This window comes from Mus caroli, chromosome 3, assembly GCF_900094665.2.
Source record: "Mus caroli chromosome 3, CAROLI_EIJ_v1.1, whole genome shotgun sequence".
Taxonomy (NCBI): Eukaryota; Metazoa; Chordata; class Mammalia; order Rodentia; family Muridae; genus Mus; species Mus caroli.
In genome coordinates this window covers 119,622,434-119,636,955 of record NC_034572.1, presented here as the reverse complement: position 1 = coordinate 119,636,955, position 14,522 = coordinate 119,622,434, and the positions used below count along the sequence as shown (strand labels likewise).

Below are 14,522 nucleotides of genomic sequence, written 5' to 3'. Positions count from 1 at the left end.
CCACTCACCAGCAGTCCCAAAATCCTGCGGCGGGGGTCGTGGGTAGCTGGCGGGTGTCAGGCAACCCTGCGCTCCCGCTACCCCGGCGCTGATCTGGCCGGATGAGGCCTGTGGTCCTACTCAGGCCGGTTTTCTGCTTCCCTAACTAATGCAGTCTCAGGTCCCGCGCAATTGGATTACCAGTATAATCCTTAACAACAGTCTATAAACAGTCACTCTTACACCCACAGACAAGTGTAGTCCTCATCTGTTTGGAACAGATGGAGACTACTACAGAAAACCACAACCAATCAATACATAGTATTGCAGAACCCAGTCTCAATTGACTTCTACAAAGCAATCCTACACCTAAGGCTCAGGGACTGCTGAGACCCCCTTGGTGACTGCGTAGAATGGGTCTCTGGTTGCAGGTGGACAAAGGAGTCGGAGAAATGAATGACAGACAGATCAACACAAGAGGTTGTGTAGAAGCTGAATGTAATTTGTCAAGTTGAGCATCGAACTTTTTATACAGAAGAGTAACAAGAAACCAGGTGAGATACATCCACCGAGTTACAGTGACACAAACCATAAGGAATGTATACATCAGAAGATGGTGGGGACCAGGTGCTGCTGTTTATCTCTAAGAAGGGAGCCAGGTGTAATGCTAGTCTATTGTTAAACCCACCACCAGGGGTTCTAGTGAAGAAACCTGTCTCAGGGGGATTCCCTAACTCTCTCATGGTAAACTCACCTATTTGCTAGGTCATTGTGTATTCCCTTGTCTGGGTAAGACTGGCTATTGTCCCAAGTAAACACTCTACAGACCAGCCCTGAGCTATTCCAGCTCTGTTCTTTGTAATGCCTAATTAGTTTCACCTTCTCTACTAGAAATAAATTTGAATGTTACTGAATAGATAACCTTCTTACTGAATTCCTACTGAATTCTAAGTTTGTTGGCTTCAAGGATTTTCTGGGACATTGGAACACTGGCGAAGGCTTAGCTATGTCAGAATTCAATCTTCAAAGGCACTTATAATAAAATAATACTAAAAGAGAGCACGTGGATCCATACACTAGACTAATTCAGGGATAGGGTATGAGTACACGGGTTATGAGAAAGCCAAGGTTCAAGGAGGTAAGTTTCTCTGAAACTCTTTGCCTCGTGATTGCTACCAGGCATCTCGGCCTGTTAAGCAGACTACACTGGAGTGTGCATAGCAAGGGACCATTGCAGAAGAGGTAGTGGAAAGATTGTTAGCACCTGTAGACGTCTGACTCGCCAGCAAGAAAGATGCCACAACAGGATCCTTTTGCAACACATTCATTGGGAGAGCATGACTGCGAATGCGAAAGACCCGGAGCCCCAGAACTGGCGCTGCTTATATAGGCCTAGGAGAGGCATGTCTACACCTGATGCTTTCAGTACCTCATTAACATGCCTCGGGCCAGGCAGTGACTTGGCAAAAAACTCTTACGCACATGCGCACATTGGTTGTTTACCCATATTCATGGGTGTCGGCTTATTGAAACCAGCGCCATCTTGTAATGGTGTATGTGGCTTCCCACAAGAACCAGAGGATCAGGGATTTTGCTGTGAGACTGTGTTTCCTAATAATGTCAGATTTTAATTTTAGAAACATTTTCAACCATCATAATGTAAGGGAATAATTTACTAGGCCAAATCTTATACTTAGTTCAGAAAACATAATTTCTAAAATATGAATTACACTGGCTATGACAGTGCCTTTGTATTATGACAGGAGTCCTAGGGGGCCTCCTGTTTTTCTTTCATGGTCATTGAAAGTCACCTGCATAATTGATAAAGTTCATTTCTCTCTCTCTCTCTCTCTCTCTCTCTGTCTGGGGGTGGTTAGATTGACTTGTGGGTCATCACACCCCATGGCTGAGACCCACACTGAATGTGCTTGGTATAATTCTGTAGGCCGGAAATCTGGATGGGACAAAATCAAAGAAGAGGGAAAGATGGGATGGGAGATGATGCGTTGCAGTTATAAGACTGGTACCCTGTTTGCTGCTGACAACCTACTCTAGGCTCTATGTTCTTCAGTTTTCCTTGATCCTCTTAGTCCTCAGCCTGGACTCGGTGTTCCACAGTCTCTTCCTCTTGTCCTGAGGTCCAAGAGTGAGTATCTGCTTGTTCCCCATGCTTGGCCTGTAGACAGCCACTGTAGGAATGTTCAGCCCCTGGCTGTGTAAGTCAATTTAACCAATTTCCATTTATAATATATGGATCTTATCAGTTCTAGGCCTCTAAGGAACCCTAATACTGCCCCACCCATCCCCTTAGGAACTATTTGGTTTTATGTTGCTGGGTCAGCTGGACAATAAAGCTGTTGTTGAGCAACACTAAAGCAAACCCAAATATTTTGGAATATTTCTTGTACAAAATAGGGAGCAGCCATTTTAGTCATAAGGTTTTAAAATATATATCTTAAAAGCTTTAATGTTTTAAAAAATGCTATCAGGTTTTCCTTTTAAGTTTATCACGTGAGAACTATTTTGGAAACGTTAATCATTTAAACATCATTGTAATGGGCATGATTTCTATTTTGTGTGTCAGTGATATGGCTCATAGATATCAGAGAGAATATTTCCCTCATGATTATCTTGTGACTCTTTGCAATAATAAGTAGGAAAACAGATTTTTTGCAGATGTTTTTATTAGTATGTTGAGTATTCCAAGCCAGAAAGTCTTACTTAAATTTAAATAATACATCTTTTAAAACCCTTGAAATTAATTTATTTAGTTTTCTTCAACTTAATGCCATATGGGAACTTGTCTTATGACATCCAGGAATTTCTTTTCATATGAGTTAATTTTAAGAAATCTGTTTTTCCTTTACAATAATGTTTCAATATTTTGGCAAAAATACATATAAGTAAACATGTAACTGTAAGCTATCTTTGTGGAACCAACAATGAACTCACATGTGTTTTAACTTAAGATAAAATAACTAATAATTTTATGTGAACAGCTGGTATTATGGGAGCTTTTCAAATTCACAAATGAAGTGGAAAATAATTCCAGCTAATTGCTCTTTTCTTCAAGGCTGCAATATTGTTTGAAATGAAGAATCTTTTTGCTCAAAGTCATTGCTGTGGTTTGGATACAGTTTGTGTTAATTCCTCAAGGGTCATGTGCTGACATTTCGCTGCCCTGCTCATCCTCCTCCAATTTTCATATTATCTCTGTGCTCAATTCCACATATGAGAGGAACACATGTGGTAATCATCTTACCACGTTTGGCTTATTTTACCTAATGAAATGTTCTCCACATTCCTGTAAATATGATTTTATCCTATTATATATGTTCTACTATATGTTTGTACCACATCTTCTTTATCCATTCACTGACTTCCAAGCCTCTGAGCTCACTCTATATCTTGGCTACTATGAATATTACCATGGTACGCATTGGTATGTATGCAGGCATTTTTACAGCAAGCTCTTGCTGATTCCTTTCAGTACAGGTCTAGGAAATGTGCAACGGGGTAGCAAGGTAGAGCTGTTTTCAGATTTTCAGGCAGCCTCCTTATTGACTCCCAGTGTAGCAACATTAATTAACTCTCCTCTACAGCATTTAGGTTCCTTCTCCCAGTCACCCCTGTAAGTGCCTTGTTTTTATTTCTGTGTTCATATCCATTCTGATTGGGGTGAAATGGAATCACAACATAACTTTGATACATTTATGTGATGGTAAGGATTTTGAAGCCCTGCAAGAGTGGTGAAATTAATTTTTTGTTATTCAGTGGCAGCAGGCATGGCACTTTGAAGAAGGAAATTTTTTTTTTAAATATGATTTTTTTTTTATAAAAGATTTCCATGAACTTGGACAGAAGTGAGCAAATAAACGCACACACACACACACACACACACACACACACACACACACACACGATGCCAGAGCCACTCAACACCCAATGAAGCTCAATACAACACCTACCTTCCTTAGAATGTAAACAACTGGGTAATAGTAGTTGTGAAACTTCCTCTGACTTCAGCTCCTCTTATCCACCAGTAAGATTTTCAGTATCTATTCAGGAGCCTGTCTGTACCATTTACCTAAAGAAGAGGGATGCTGCTGATGGGTGTCCAAGGTCATGGCATTCATCCATAGCTTTGTCTCACCTTTACTATCTTACTACCTCCATCTCAGCCTTAGTGAGAGCCTAGTTAACTGTTGATAATATCCAGTTTCCTTGGGCAATGTATTTTCTTGTGTAGTCTTAGGATCAAGGCAATTATGAAAGTTAAGCCTTCCACTGGAATGTTTAGGGAAAGATAAGCCATGGACTCACCATTGTAGATTCTATAGAAATTTTCCGAAAAACCAAAACCAAAACCAAACCAAACCAAATCAAACCAAACCAAACCAAACTACACCAGTTAAGCTGGTAGCCACAGCTGTTAGGCTAGATCATGGTAGCTTCTGGGCATTGGGAGGACCAGTATTCATTATCACCTCTCCATCAGTGGAGGACTCAGTGGCAGAGACCAGAAGAGGATATTAGGCCTTCTGGATTATATTATAAATGCTTGTAAACTACAATGTCGGTTTGGTTTATGAAACCTGGGTTCTCATCAGGAAATGATCTTAGTGACTGAGCCATCTTTCCAACCCATCTCATAGCTTTATTTCTTTAGTTTTTCTTCTGTTCTTTTGGCATTTTAGTTAATGCCAAATATGCTGTGGGGAAGCCCCTTTCTGACAACATTTCTAGATAAATCCTGTTCCTGGAAGCCTCCCTGATTTAGGAAATGTCCTCTGGTATCCCACTTAATAGGTCTTCTGTGGTTTTTAGTCTGTACCTTGTCAAGTCTGGTATTCTAATGTTGTTCCAAGTGTTGTTCATGTCCTGCTCATAATTTTTTTATTATTACTTAAATTTGTATATTCACCAATTTCATCTTGATACCAATTCTGTTTAGAGAACGATTCACAACAAGTGTACTTCCAGCTTTAAGTGAGAAAGTTCATTATGTATGTAGCAAATAAAAGGAAAAGGATAGCAAAGAGTGGTTAAGTGAAAGAACATAAAATTGGGCACTTACAATGCTCAGCATAAATGACCAAAAAAGCCCTGTTGAGATAGCTAGGTGGGATTTTTCAGTTGGGAGTCCTGAGAAGAATAGATTTTCTCCTCAGGTGAGGTTTCCCATGTCCCATTTCCACCAAATTCATTTTTATACCATGAGATAAGCAATAGTGATGCCTGTTAGAAATGATTTACCTTCTGGTTGCCCTCAGGGCACACCGTTTTGAATACTTCTGGCTGTTAACTGTTCTCCATCTTCCTCACAACAGTATCAGTGGGCCAGCTCCAGGATAGGCAGTCTTAGAGGCCATTTGAGATTAAACATGGTTGAGTCTCAGATAGGAGGCTCTCTGTTGCTCCCAGAGTTTGTTTTCAATGAGTGTGGACAACATACAATTTATTAATATGATTTATGTTACAATGTCCTACATGTTCCTCCTCTGCTTAAGCCAGTCTATTATTGATGTTTCCACTGAGTTTTTAATTTGACATCTTGTGCTCATTACGTCTAAGATTTCCATTTGGTTTGTTTTTCCAATTCACAAGGACATATTCTTGTCATATATTCTTTATTGCTGTCCTTAATTTAGTCATTTTTGTACTATCTCAGATGGTACTGATTTAAATAAAACATTATTCTATATTAGTTCTCTGATATTTCATCCATTTCAATGTAGCTGGCCTAAACTACTACTGAAATATGAACTGGCAAGAATGAATATATGTGTGTGTGTGTGTGTATGTGTATACATATATAATGTGTATGTATATGATCATATATATGCTCATATGTATTGTATTTCTATGTTGTTTTTGAATATCTGCTGGGATGAGTATCTTCCAATTTTATGTGAAAATCTTTCAGCAAGTGTCCTTTTGTTGATGCTTTCTGGATATCACATTAGTATGTTATTGAGAAGTGTCATGGGGACAAAATAAGTATAAACTTTAATTTTATAAGATGATCTTTAGACAGCTTAAGCTGCCAGACTTGATAAAAAATAATCAATCTCTGCTTTGTGTCTTCAACTGGATTCCACTTCTTACCAAGCTTGCTTCCAGAGGTACTCAGCCTGCGCCACAGTGAACAACTGGGTAGATGCTGGAAGAGACGTGGCGATATTATTTGATCTGCATTCCATGGGATAGGAAAAGGCAGAGGCATGTGTTTCCCCAAGAGGTATGCTTGGCCTTTCCTAAACATCTTCTTATTATGAATCTATGCTTGTGTGCAGGGAAACGCAAAGCAAAATTCAAGTACCAAAGACCAAGCAGCTCCCAGATCAGCTTAATTTTGAATGCTTCTAGTCTGCATGTATTATCAAGACCACATTCCTGCTGTGTCTCCCTACTTCCCTTTTTATTATATCTCTGTCCTGCCACACCCAGGTTGTGGCAGACCAAGCATTGATGTACTCTTTCTTATTGTTTGTTTTAGAGCAATCCCTATGTTTCCCTATGTCTTGGAGAGTCCAATATTGAACTGTAGTGTGTTCTTTCAGTCACCCAAACTGATGAATGGCTGTTCTCTGGTTGCTTTGTGTCTGAGCTACAGAACAATTGGAAAGCTCTGCTCACTTTTAAAACTGACCAAACATTCCCAAATATGATTTATTAAATCACTTTTAGTAAGGATAACATGTCACCTATCAACTGTTAATATTTTTTATATAACATATAAGGGATGTATTTCTTTGCCAATATTATTTTCTGAAGTTAACTAGGCTAAACCCATTATAGAGAGGAATTTTTGCATTTCAATTACTTTTGGCATCTACAATGATTCAGAGACAAAAAGCACCTAGTTGAGTCTGGTCCAACTGGTAACTCTTTCTTAATAGGAATGATTAGAGCAAGTTTTAACAAAGGGTATTTACCTTCTACTCAGACTCTACTCCAGTTAAAAGACACATGAAAAGAATGTACGATAGGACATTAAAAGTACCAAGAGCACAGGAAAACATTTTTTAAACACTTCCTAGTATGCATGTTTTTATATATAGAATAGAGATTTCTTTTCAAATGTCCTAGACAAGTGCACATAAAAAGAAGTTTCTCTAGTAATTTTTAATAACTGACTAAAAATGCCAGTTCTCTTCCAAAGTGACATCAAAACATTTTTACTACTTTATTATTCAGAGTCACCTCAATAGATTCTCTTCATTCACCCAAGTGCTAGCTTTCAAACAGTTACACATCTGAAAAAGCATCAGTTCTGTCCATCTACAGCATCTGTGTTTTCTTCTGTATGCCAATATCAGTTCTTAAAGGTAATGTGGTTCCTTTATTAATTCATACCTCTTCCACATAAAAGAGAGTAGGAGTAGCCCAGCTTCCCCACAAATACACTTGTGTTTCAATTTGTTTTGCCCTATGCCTTCTTGTGTCTTGTGTAGACAGCTTGTTGTTATGGATGACTGTGCCATCTTGGGTTGCATTTGTGGGCCTCCATGACAGATCTGATGGATAGGGTGGAGTAAGTTCAGAGTTTGGGCCATGTCATCTGTAGTGAGGGAAACCTGCCACAGTGCTGCTGTAATGGGTTGAGAGGTAGTGTTAACATCCAGCCACCTCAGCTGCTACCACAGTCGCCATTGCTGCTGTTGACAATTCTGCTACCCCAGGAACTGAGTTTGCTAGTGCTTTCATCATTACTATGGCTTCTGCTACTACTGTGGTAATCACCATTTCCACTGTCAGCCCAGTATTTGATGGTCCCACAAGGCTCTGAAGAGGATTTTCCTGCCAAATAGTGGGTGGTGTTAATGAGTCCTTCATCCTCTCCAGACAGCTAAGTGCAGTAGAGCCCACCCCGGCAGCACCTAGTCATGTAACAAAGTCATCCACCTAGAACAAAGAAGAGGAATATGCATGAAACACTCACCTACTCACTTTGCCTAGATAAATGCCATTCCTCTTGTTCTCAGAAAGCTAGTTTTGAGACTTCTCTATCCACTGTATTTATCACCCTCAAGCACAAGCCCCAGTAAATCCTTATTGAGATGATTTCTCACATTGAGCCAAAGAGCCCTCAACTAAAGTGATCACTCTAAGAGCTGGTAACATTGAACAAGGAGAGCTGGATACTTCAAAGCTATATTTAGCTTGTCCACAACACCACTGTTTGTTGGCAATGTATGTATACACGGGGCATGAAGCAGGTTTATTTTTATTAATCACTGTATAGGTTAGATCTTAAATTCACTAATTTCATCTTCCCATCCAGCCAATAAACATTTACAAAGCTCAGCACACTCCTGTCTGTAATAGAGGATATTGGAACTCTGACCATTTACCTAAGGCCTCTTTTGCCACTGACAGAAGGGTGGGATACTGCAATGGCATGTGGGCTCATGGACCGTGTTTTTTGCTTGGATATTTGCTTACTCCAGAGGACTGTGAATAATTTAATGTGCAGTTTTGTGTAGGGTAGACATTGTTGTTTACATTATAGGGTAAAGAACTCAAATTAAAAACAAAACAAAATCAACCTTCCTTTTCCTTTCTATCACCTTATAGAAACTTTGGTAGATTTGCCTCTTGGTTTGTCTTTAGGAACTTAGGAAAATGGTAGGCACTGCTTATATTACTAACCCCCACACCCCCAACACCCTGTGTGGGCATGGGGAAAAATTTTAGAAACACACATACTACTATATATGTTATTTAAACAGTTTTTTCCCCTTTTGCAGTGCTGGTTAGGAAAAAATGGTACAAAAAAGGTCCATATAGTTTCAAAGTTATAATCTTTAAGAAAATGTTTCAGATCTCCGATTGATCAAGCCATGGCTGCAGAATCTGGTATATGCTGACCTCAGGGACTGGTTGGCTATGTATTAGTGTGATGAAACAAGGAGTTTTCTCTGGTCTCTTGTTCCAGCTGGTCTTCCTCCTAAGACTTGAGGGATGCTTGCGGAGCTGATGCCCATATGTAGGCTCCCCTAGGTCTTAGACTCCTAGAGGCTATCGTTGGTCATTTATATCAACATGTAACCTTAACATTTGGCTATACTTTATTTTTTTATTCTTACTAGGAATCTCTACCTGTGTTTGTAAAACACTCATGTGGCAAGTTTCTTCTGGGAAAGATTCTAGTATTTCCTGCAGTTCAGCTTACTCAATGGCCTTAAATTTCAAGCTCATAGATGGGATTAAAATAACTAGAGTTTATTGAGAATTTTCTCACTGTTAGGTTGGTAGCAATACCTTTCTCTAATGTCTTTCTCTAAGTAGCTATGGAGCCCCTGCATACATTTTCATTTGAAACTCTCCTGCTTTCTGGAGGAGGACATTAATTAGTTTTCATAAGCTATACTCCCACTCAGAGCTGAATCCCATCAGAAGATGCTGACTCTCACTACATGGGATTCTGCTTTTTACATTTCCTCAGAGCAAGTGCAGATGGTAGATCATGGACTGTTTGATTCAAATATATTGCCCTATGGGACGTATATAGGCAGTGTCAGATCAAAGGTCAAGGGTCATTTAATCCAGAATGATGTGACACTATTTCTTGGGAGATGTGAACAAATGTCTACTCACCTCAGATAGGGAGTCAACAACACACCAATGTATGAATACCACCAAAGCCCAACTTGGTGAACCAATGAGTCTTACTGGGTTACGAAAATATGGGTGAGGAGTTAGTTATAGGAACAAAAATGATTGAAAGATAGCTGCATCACCAAATCCTATGTCAGCATTGGAGACAAGCTACAAAAGCTGACAATCTAGAGTACACTTCCCAGTATTCAGGCAGTGCAACAGATGGTAGCATGTCCTTCCTGGGTAGGTCAGCTGGTGGGAGTCTCTTAAGGTGGCTTAGCTGGCTTGTTTCTTCTAAGTTGTTGCCCTGATGTCTATGTCTTCCAAGTGGCTGGATTTGCCAGAGTCTTCTATGTTTCTGTCTTGCCTGAGAGTTACTCTTAGCATAGTTTACTTTATATATACTCTGGGAGGGAGGAGTCTAGTGAATATGGTCAGTTTTAGGGACTTCCTGAAGCTATTTTGAGTTATTGACTTCTGCCTTAAGGGAGCTTTCCTGTAGGATAAAGTATTTCACTTCCTTCTAGAACATTCTATTGTTTCACCTGCTTGTAAGCATCCTGTCCTAAAATATACTGTTGTTTTACCTTTATATTCTATATCTGAGGAACTTTCCCTCCAAGATAGAAGGTCTTGACCTTGGAGAAAACGGCTATACAACAAAGAAGTAGCATGCACTTCTTCACTTCCTTTGAAAATTGGTGAGGGAAAGTATACAGGCTTTTAATGGTTTACCACATTCAAGGACTATTTATTTTCCAAAGTTAAGTTAGTAAGAGTTGTACAATTTTGGACAAAATTGGCATGCTTCTCCTAGAGATTAGTGACTAGTTCAATGTAATATTTTATAGTTGTACACACAATCTGCTTAAGGTTGTATTACATAACCAATAACTCTAAAATTTCGTGTTTTTAAATAATGGGCACATATTGTCTTACAATTCTTATGAGTAAGAAATCCAGGCATGCCTTGGCAGGTTGCCTGGAAGTCAAAGTCTCTCAAAGACTTAGCCCTTTGACATTATAGTTTCATCTTAAAACTAGCCTGAGGTAGAGGCTGTAGAGGGGATCAGCTTCTAAGCTTATACAAGTGGGTGTTGGTAAAGTCTGGCTCCTTTCCACACCATTGAATCATGATGGGACAGCCAGTTTTTACATGGGAAGAGGGATGTGAGAGAAAACAAGCAGGAAAGTGTGTGCAAGATAGGAATCTCTGATTTTCAGGAAAAAAGAAAAAACTAAGAATGAGAACCCACTACTCTGCCATGTTCTGCTGGTTGGACTCTAGTCAATAATAACAGCTTTCATTCATGATGTAAATGACATAACATGAGGATCATGGGTGTCCATGTCAGAGGCTGCCAACCACACTTGCTGGGTATCTGTCCTACCTATACATGATAAAGAATGCAACAATGCCTAGAGTGGATGAGTTTTACATTGGAGGAATTTGAAGACACCATAAATTTATTGAATCGTTTCATATTTTTATCCATATTCTGCCTTTTACTAACTTTATTAAAGACATGTTACTAGTTTACTATATGTAAGTATATCCTTAAATTTATTAAGGATATGTTAATAGTTTACTATATCTTAGTATTGACTAATGTAATATTTCATCTTTTCAATGTATTAATTTTGCTTTTTCGTTTTGTCTTGTTCTGGTTTTGGTAGCAATTTGTTAGTACCATTGGGGTCTTTCCCCACTTTCCTTGGAAAAGAGGAGAGGTACAATGTTGGAAGACTAGGTCAGGGATGTGGCCCAGCGGTACAGTATTGCATAGCATATAAAAAGACATGGGTTCAATCCTTAGCCCTGCCTAAAGTAGCAATAGCACCAACAATAACAAAAACGAAAGAATTCCAAAATGAAAAAATTTGGGACACAGTCAAGTACAATGAATAAGAAACTTAATTCTGATTCAGTTAAAAGCCAAGAATAAATGATAGCTTGAAGCCTAGCATCTCTTCCTGTAACTTTGAAGAAATACTTAGATAAAATTACGTTAAAATCTGTTTTTTTAAGTGATTTTTTTTTCAAATTGTTTAGTAACATTAAAATAAAAACATTTAGTTTCTCTTATGCTAAAGCTATAAAGTTAACAATAAAATCAGATAGATAGGCTAAAGTAAGATCTTAGAGATGGTTTGTTCAGTCTATAGTTACAAAAAATCAGATAGATAGGCTAAAGTAAGTTCTTAGAGATGGTTTGTTCAGTCTATAGTTACAAAGATTCCAAATCTCCCAAATCTCCCAAAGCTTTGGTTTCTATGTTAGCATTCAAATATGTTCACAGCTTTATTCTCTGTGTTTTGTATCTTTCACTTAGAATTGCATTCTTTGGAATCTCCCAAAATCTGAAATTTTGGAGTGCTGAAAACTCAATATGTGCAGATATGTTCATGTACATAATTGTTCAAATATTATTTATAATTACAGCCACGTGTATAAGATATATACGAAACCTGTTCATTTTATGGTTAGTTTTGGATTTCATCCACAATATATCTAATGTATTATGCAAATATTATAAAATCTGATAAAGTTATGAATTTTGAAATACTTCTGACCCTCAGCAACTGGATAAGAGATGCTCAGTCTATGGTCTAAATGAAACTCATGATTTTCACTTGCAAATATGCTTGCCTTTCCAGTCAGTGGCAACATGCAAGTTCCTGATGATACCCACCTACTCTGTCTACTTCCCTGTGGAGCTTTTATGTGTAATTCTTCAATAAGGCACAGCTTGACTCTTACACTTTTTCTTCTTAGTGCCATTCTCTGCTTTTCATGATTGTGGTATATATTCTGATGACCCCTTCTCTGATTTTGCTCCTGTTGTATTTTAACCTAGTCTCTGCATAATAGGTATTCTAATTATTTTGAAACAAAGCTCTGTTGGCATTAGTTTAATTTCTCTTAATTGCTTTGAGAACAAAATAATAAACAAGTCCATTAATCCCTGACATATTTGGCCTCTTCTGCCGTATGTGCATCATTTCTCTTCTTCCATTGATCCAAGCCGAAATTTAAGCAATTTTGCTGTCTGAGAGCTCTCCTTTGAAATAGTCACTCTGCCTTAACCAATTTTTAATATGCCTGCCTTTTCCAGCCTCTTCACTATATCTCAGATCAGTTATCACTGCCTCCTAGAAGCACCATTTAAGCTTTCTGATACAGTGAAATTCTATTGCATTCTAATGGCCATAACACATTTTATCATTGAATTTTAATTTTGTATTTGAGTACCTCTTCTTTTCCATGTTAAACTCTTAGTGTCCTAGGAGTAGAGTCTTGGAATTATTTTTTATTACACTCTCTCAGAGTCTGGTACTAAATTTGAGCCCTAGAAACATTGTCTAGATTATCTGAATATAAGACTCAGCAGTTTGACCTCTAATAACCTGTTAACTTATCTTTACTTATTATTAAACAGGTCCAGTCTTTAATTAATATGGAAGGAGCATAGGATCTGTCATTTCAGGTTTAAAAACTTATAAAGATTCTGCCCTGACCCTAGGAGGAGCTATTGGCTTTTGGGGAGGCCTTAGTCATTTTCCTTCAAGGGTATAGGCACTGATAAGTTGCCCACGTTTCATTAATAACCCCACTCTCATACAAACAACTCTGGTTAAATTAAGTGGGCCATAAAAAGAACATAAATGAAGGAGGGGAACTTACTGAGAAGAACATGGTATTTGTGGAGGGAGGAAGGGAATAACAGTGGAGAGGGTGAATATGATCAGAATACATTACATGTGTACGGAATTAAAGATGTTAAATGGGTTGATGAATAATACTGCAAATGAAGAATAGGACCAACTGAATAAATAGAATAATTAAGGATGTATAGGTCTTGGAACTGAAACATATAAAAGGAAGCACTACTAATGGGGAAAATGAAGGAATTCGATAAGGGCTTATATATGTTCTCAGTGAGTCCAGTGAAGACATCAAGTTAGGGGAAGACTGAAGTCACAAAATAGGCTCCTAGATCACTATGATCACTAAGAGCACTATTTTGGTTGCATATAATGAAAAATGGGCAAAAGGTAAGTGCTTCCTAAGCTTTAAGACAAAACTCTTAGACCTGTCATGTTGCCTTTGCTAGCCCTGGAGCTATAGAAAAGATCGTCTTATTGACACTAATCTTAGCCTCCTTTTCTCAACGAAAGACTAGCTTGCTATAAGGTAAATAATGCCAGTAATCTAAACAGACACATTATCAGAGCTGGCTTTTGGCCACAAAATAATTTTTCTTTGATGCACTTCAAGATTTCATCAAACATGCAAAACTCTTGGCCATTGCCAATCACATCATGATTTCTTTTTCAAGATCATGATGTCTTTTTCAAGACAATGAAGAGAACTACCTTGAAATTGATGACTGTACAGAACTCTGTTCTTCTGTCTGGAAGAATCGAATGATAATGGCTGCCAGTATGACATCATAGCATCTGGGAACAAATGAGGTAAAGCCTGCTCCCTCTCAGATCTGAGTGAGGGTGTGCTTGATAACTTCTGGGGAGGACTACTCTTTCAGGTCTAAGGAGTAAAGTGAAAGACTTGCCAAATCTAGGCCTGACTGTGAAAGGTTCTATTAGGGCTAACCACTCAGCAAGTCATTGCTGTTACACAAGTTCTTAAACTAGAAATAATGTTTTAAGTGGAAAACTAGCAATTGGAAAAGGAATTTGCCTCTGCTTTTACACCACATGAAAATTGCTTAGTAAATAGCTTGTGACATTTGTCCATCAAGTTTTGGGAACATTTGGTAAAGTGCAAGTGAGTTAACAGTTGTGGAAAGATATTCACACATTTGTGTTTATTAATCTATGTAGTGGCTATTCTTGGTTGTCAACTTGACTATATTTGGAATGAACTACAATCCAGAATTGGAAGGCTCACCAGTGACCCTTATCTGGAGGCTTGG

At 38.4% G+C, this 14,522-nt stretch overlaps 1 protein-coding gene across 1 annotated transcript in view; it reads right to left on the bottom strand.

The window, feature by feature from the left end:
• Nucleotides 1-7,596: 7,596 nt before the first annotated feature.
• LOC110291920 overlaps nt 7,597-14,522 on the bottom strand; it is a 68,675-nt gene continuing 61,749 nt past the window's right edge. Inside the window, exon 4 of the mRNA XM_029475546.1 lies at nt 7,597-7,782. Within this exon, the coding sequence (XP_029331406.1) occupies nt 7,597-7,782 (186 nt within the window). The remainder of the gene's footprint in view (nt 7,783-14,522) is intronic.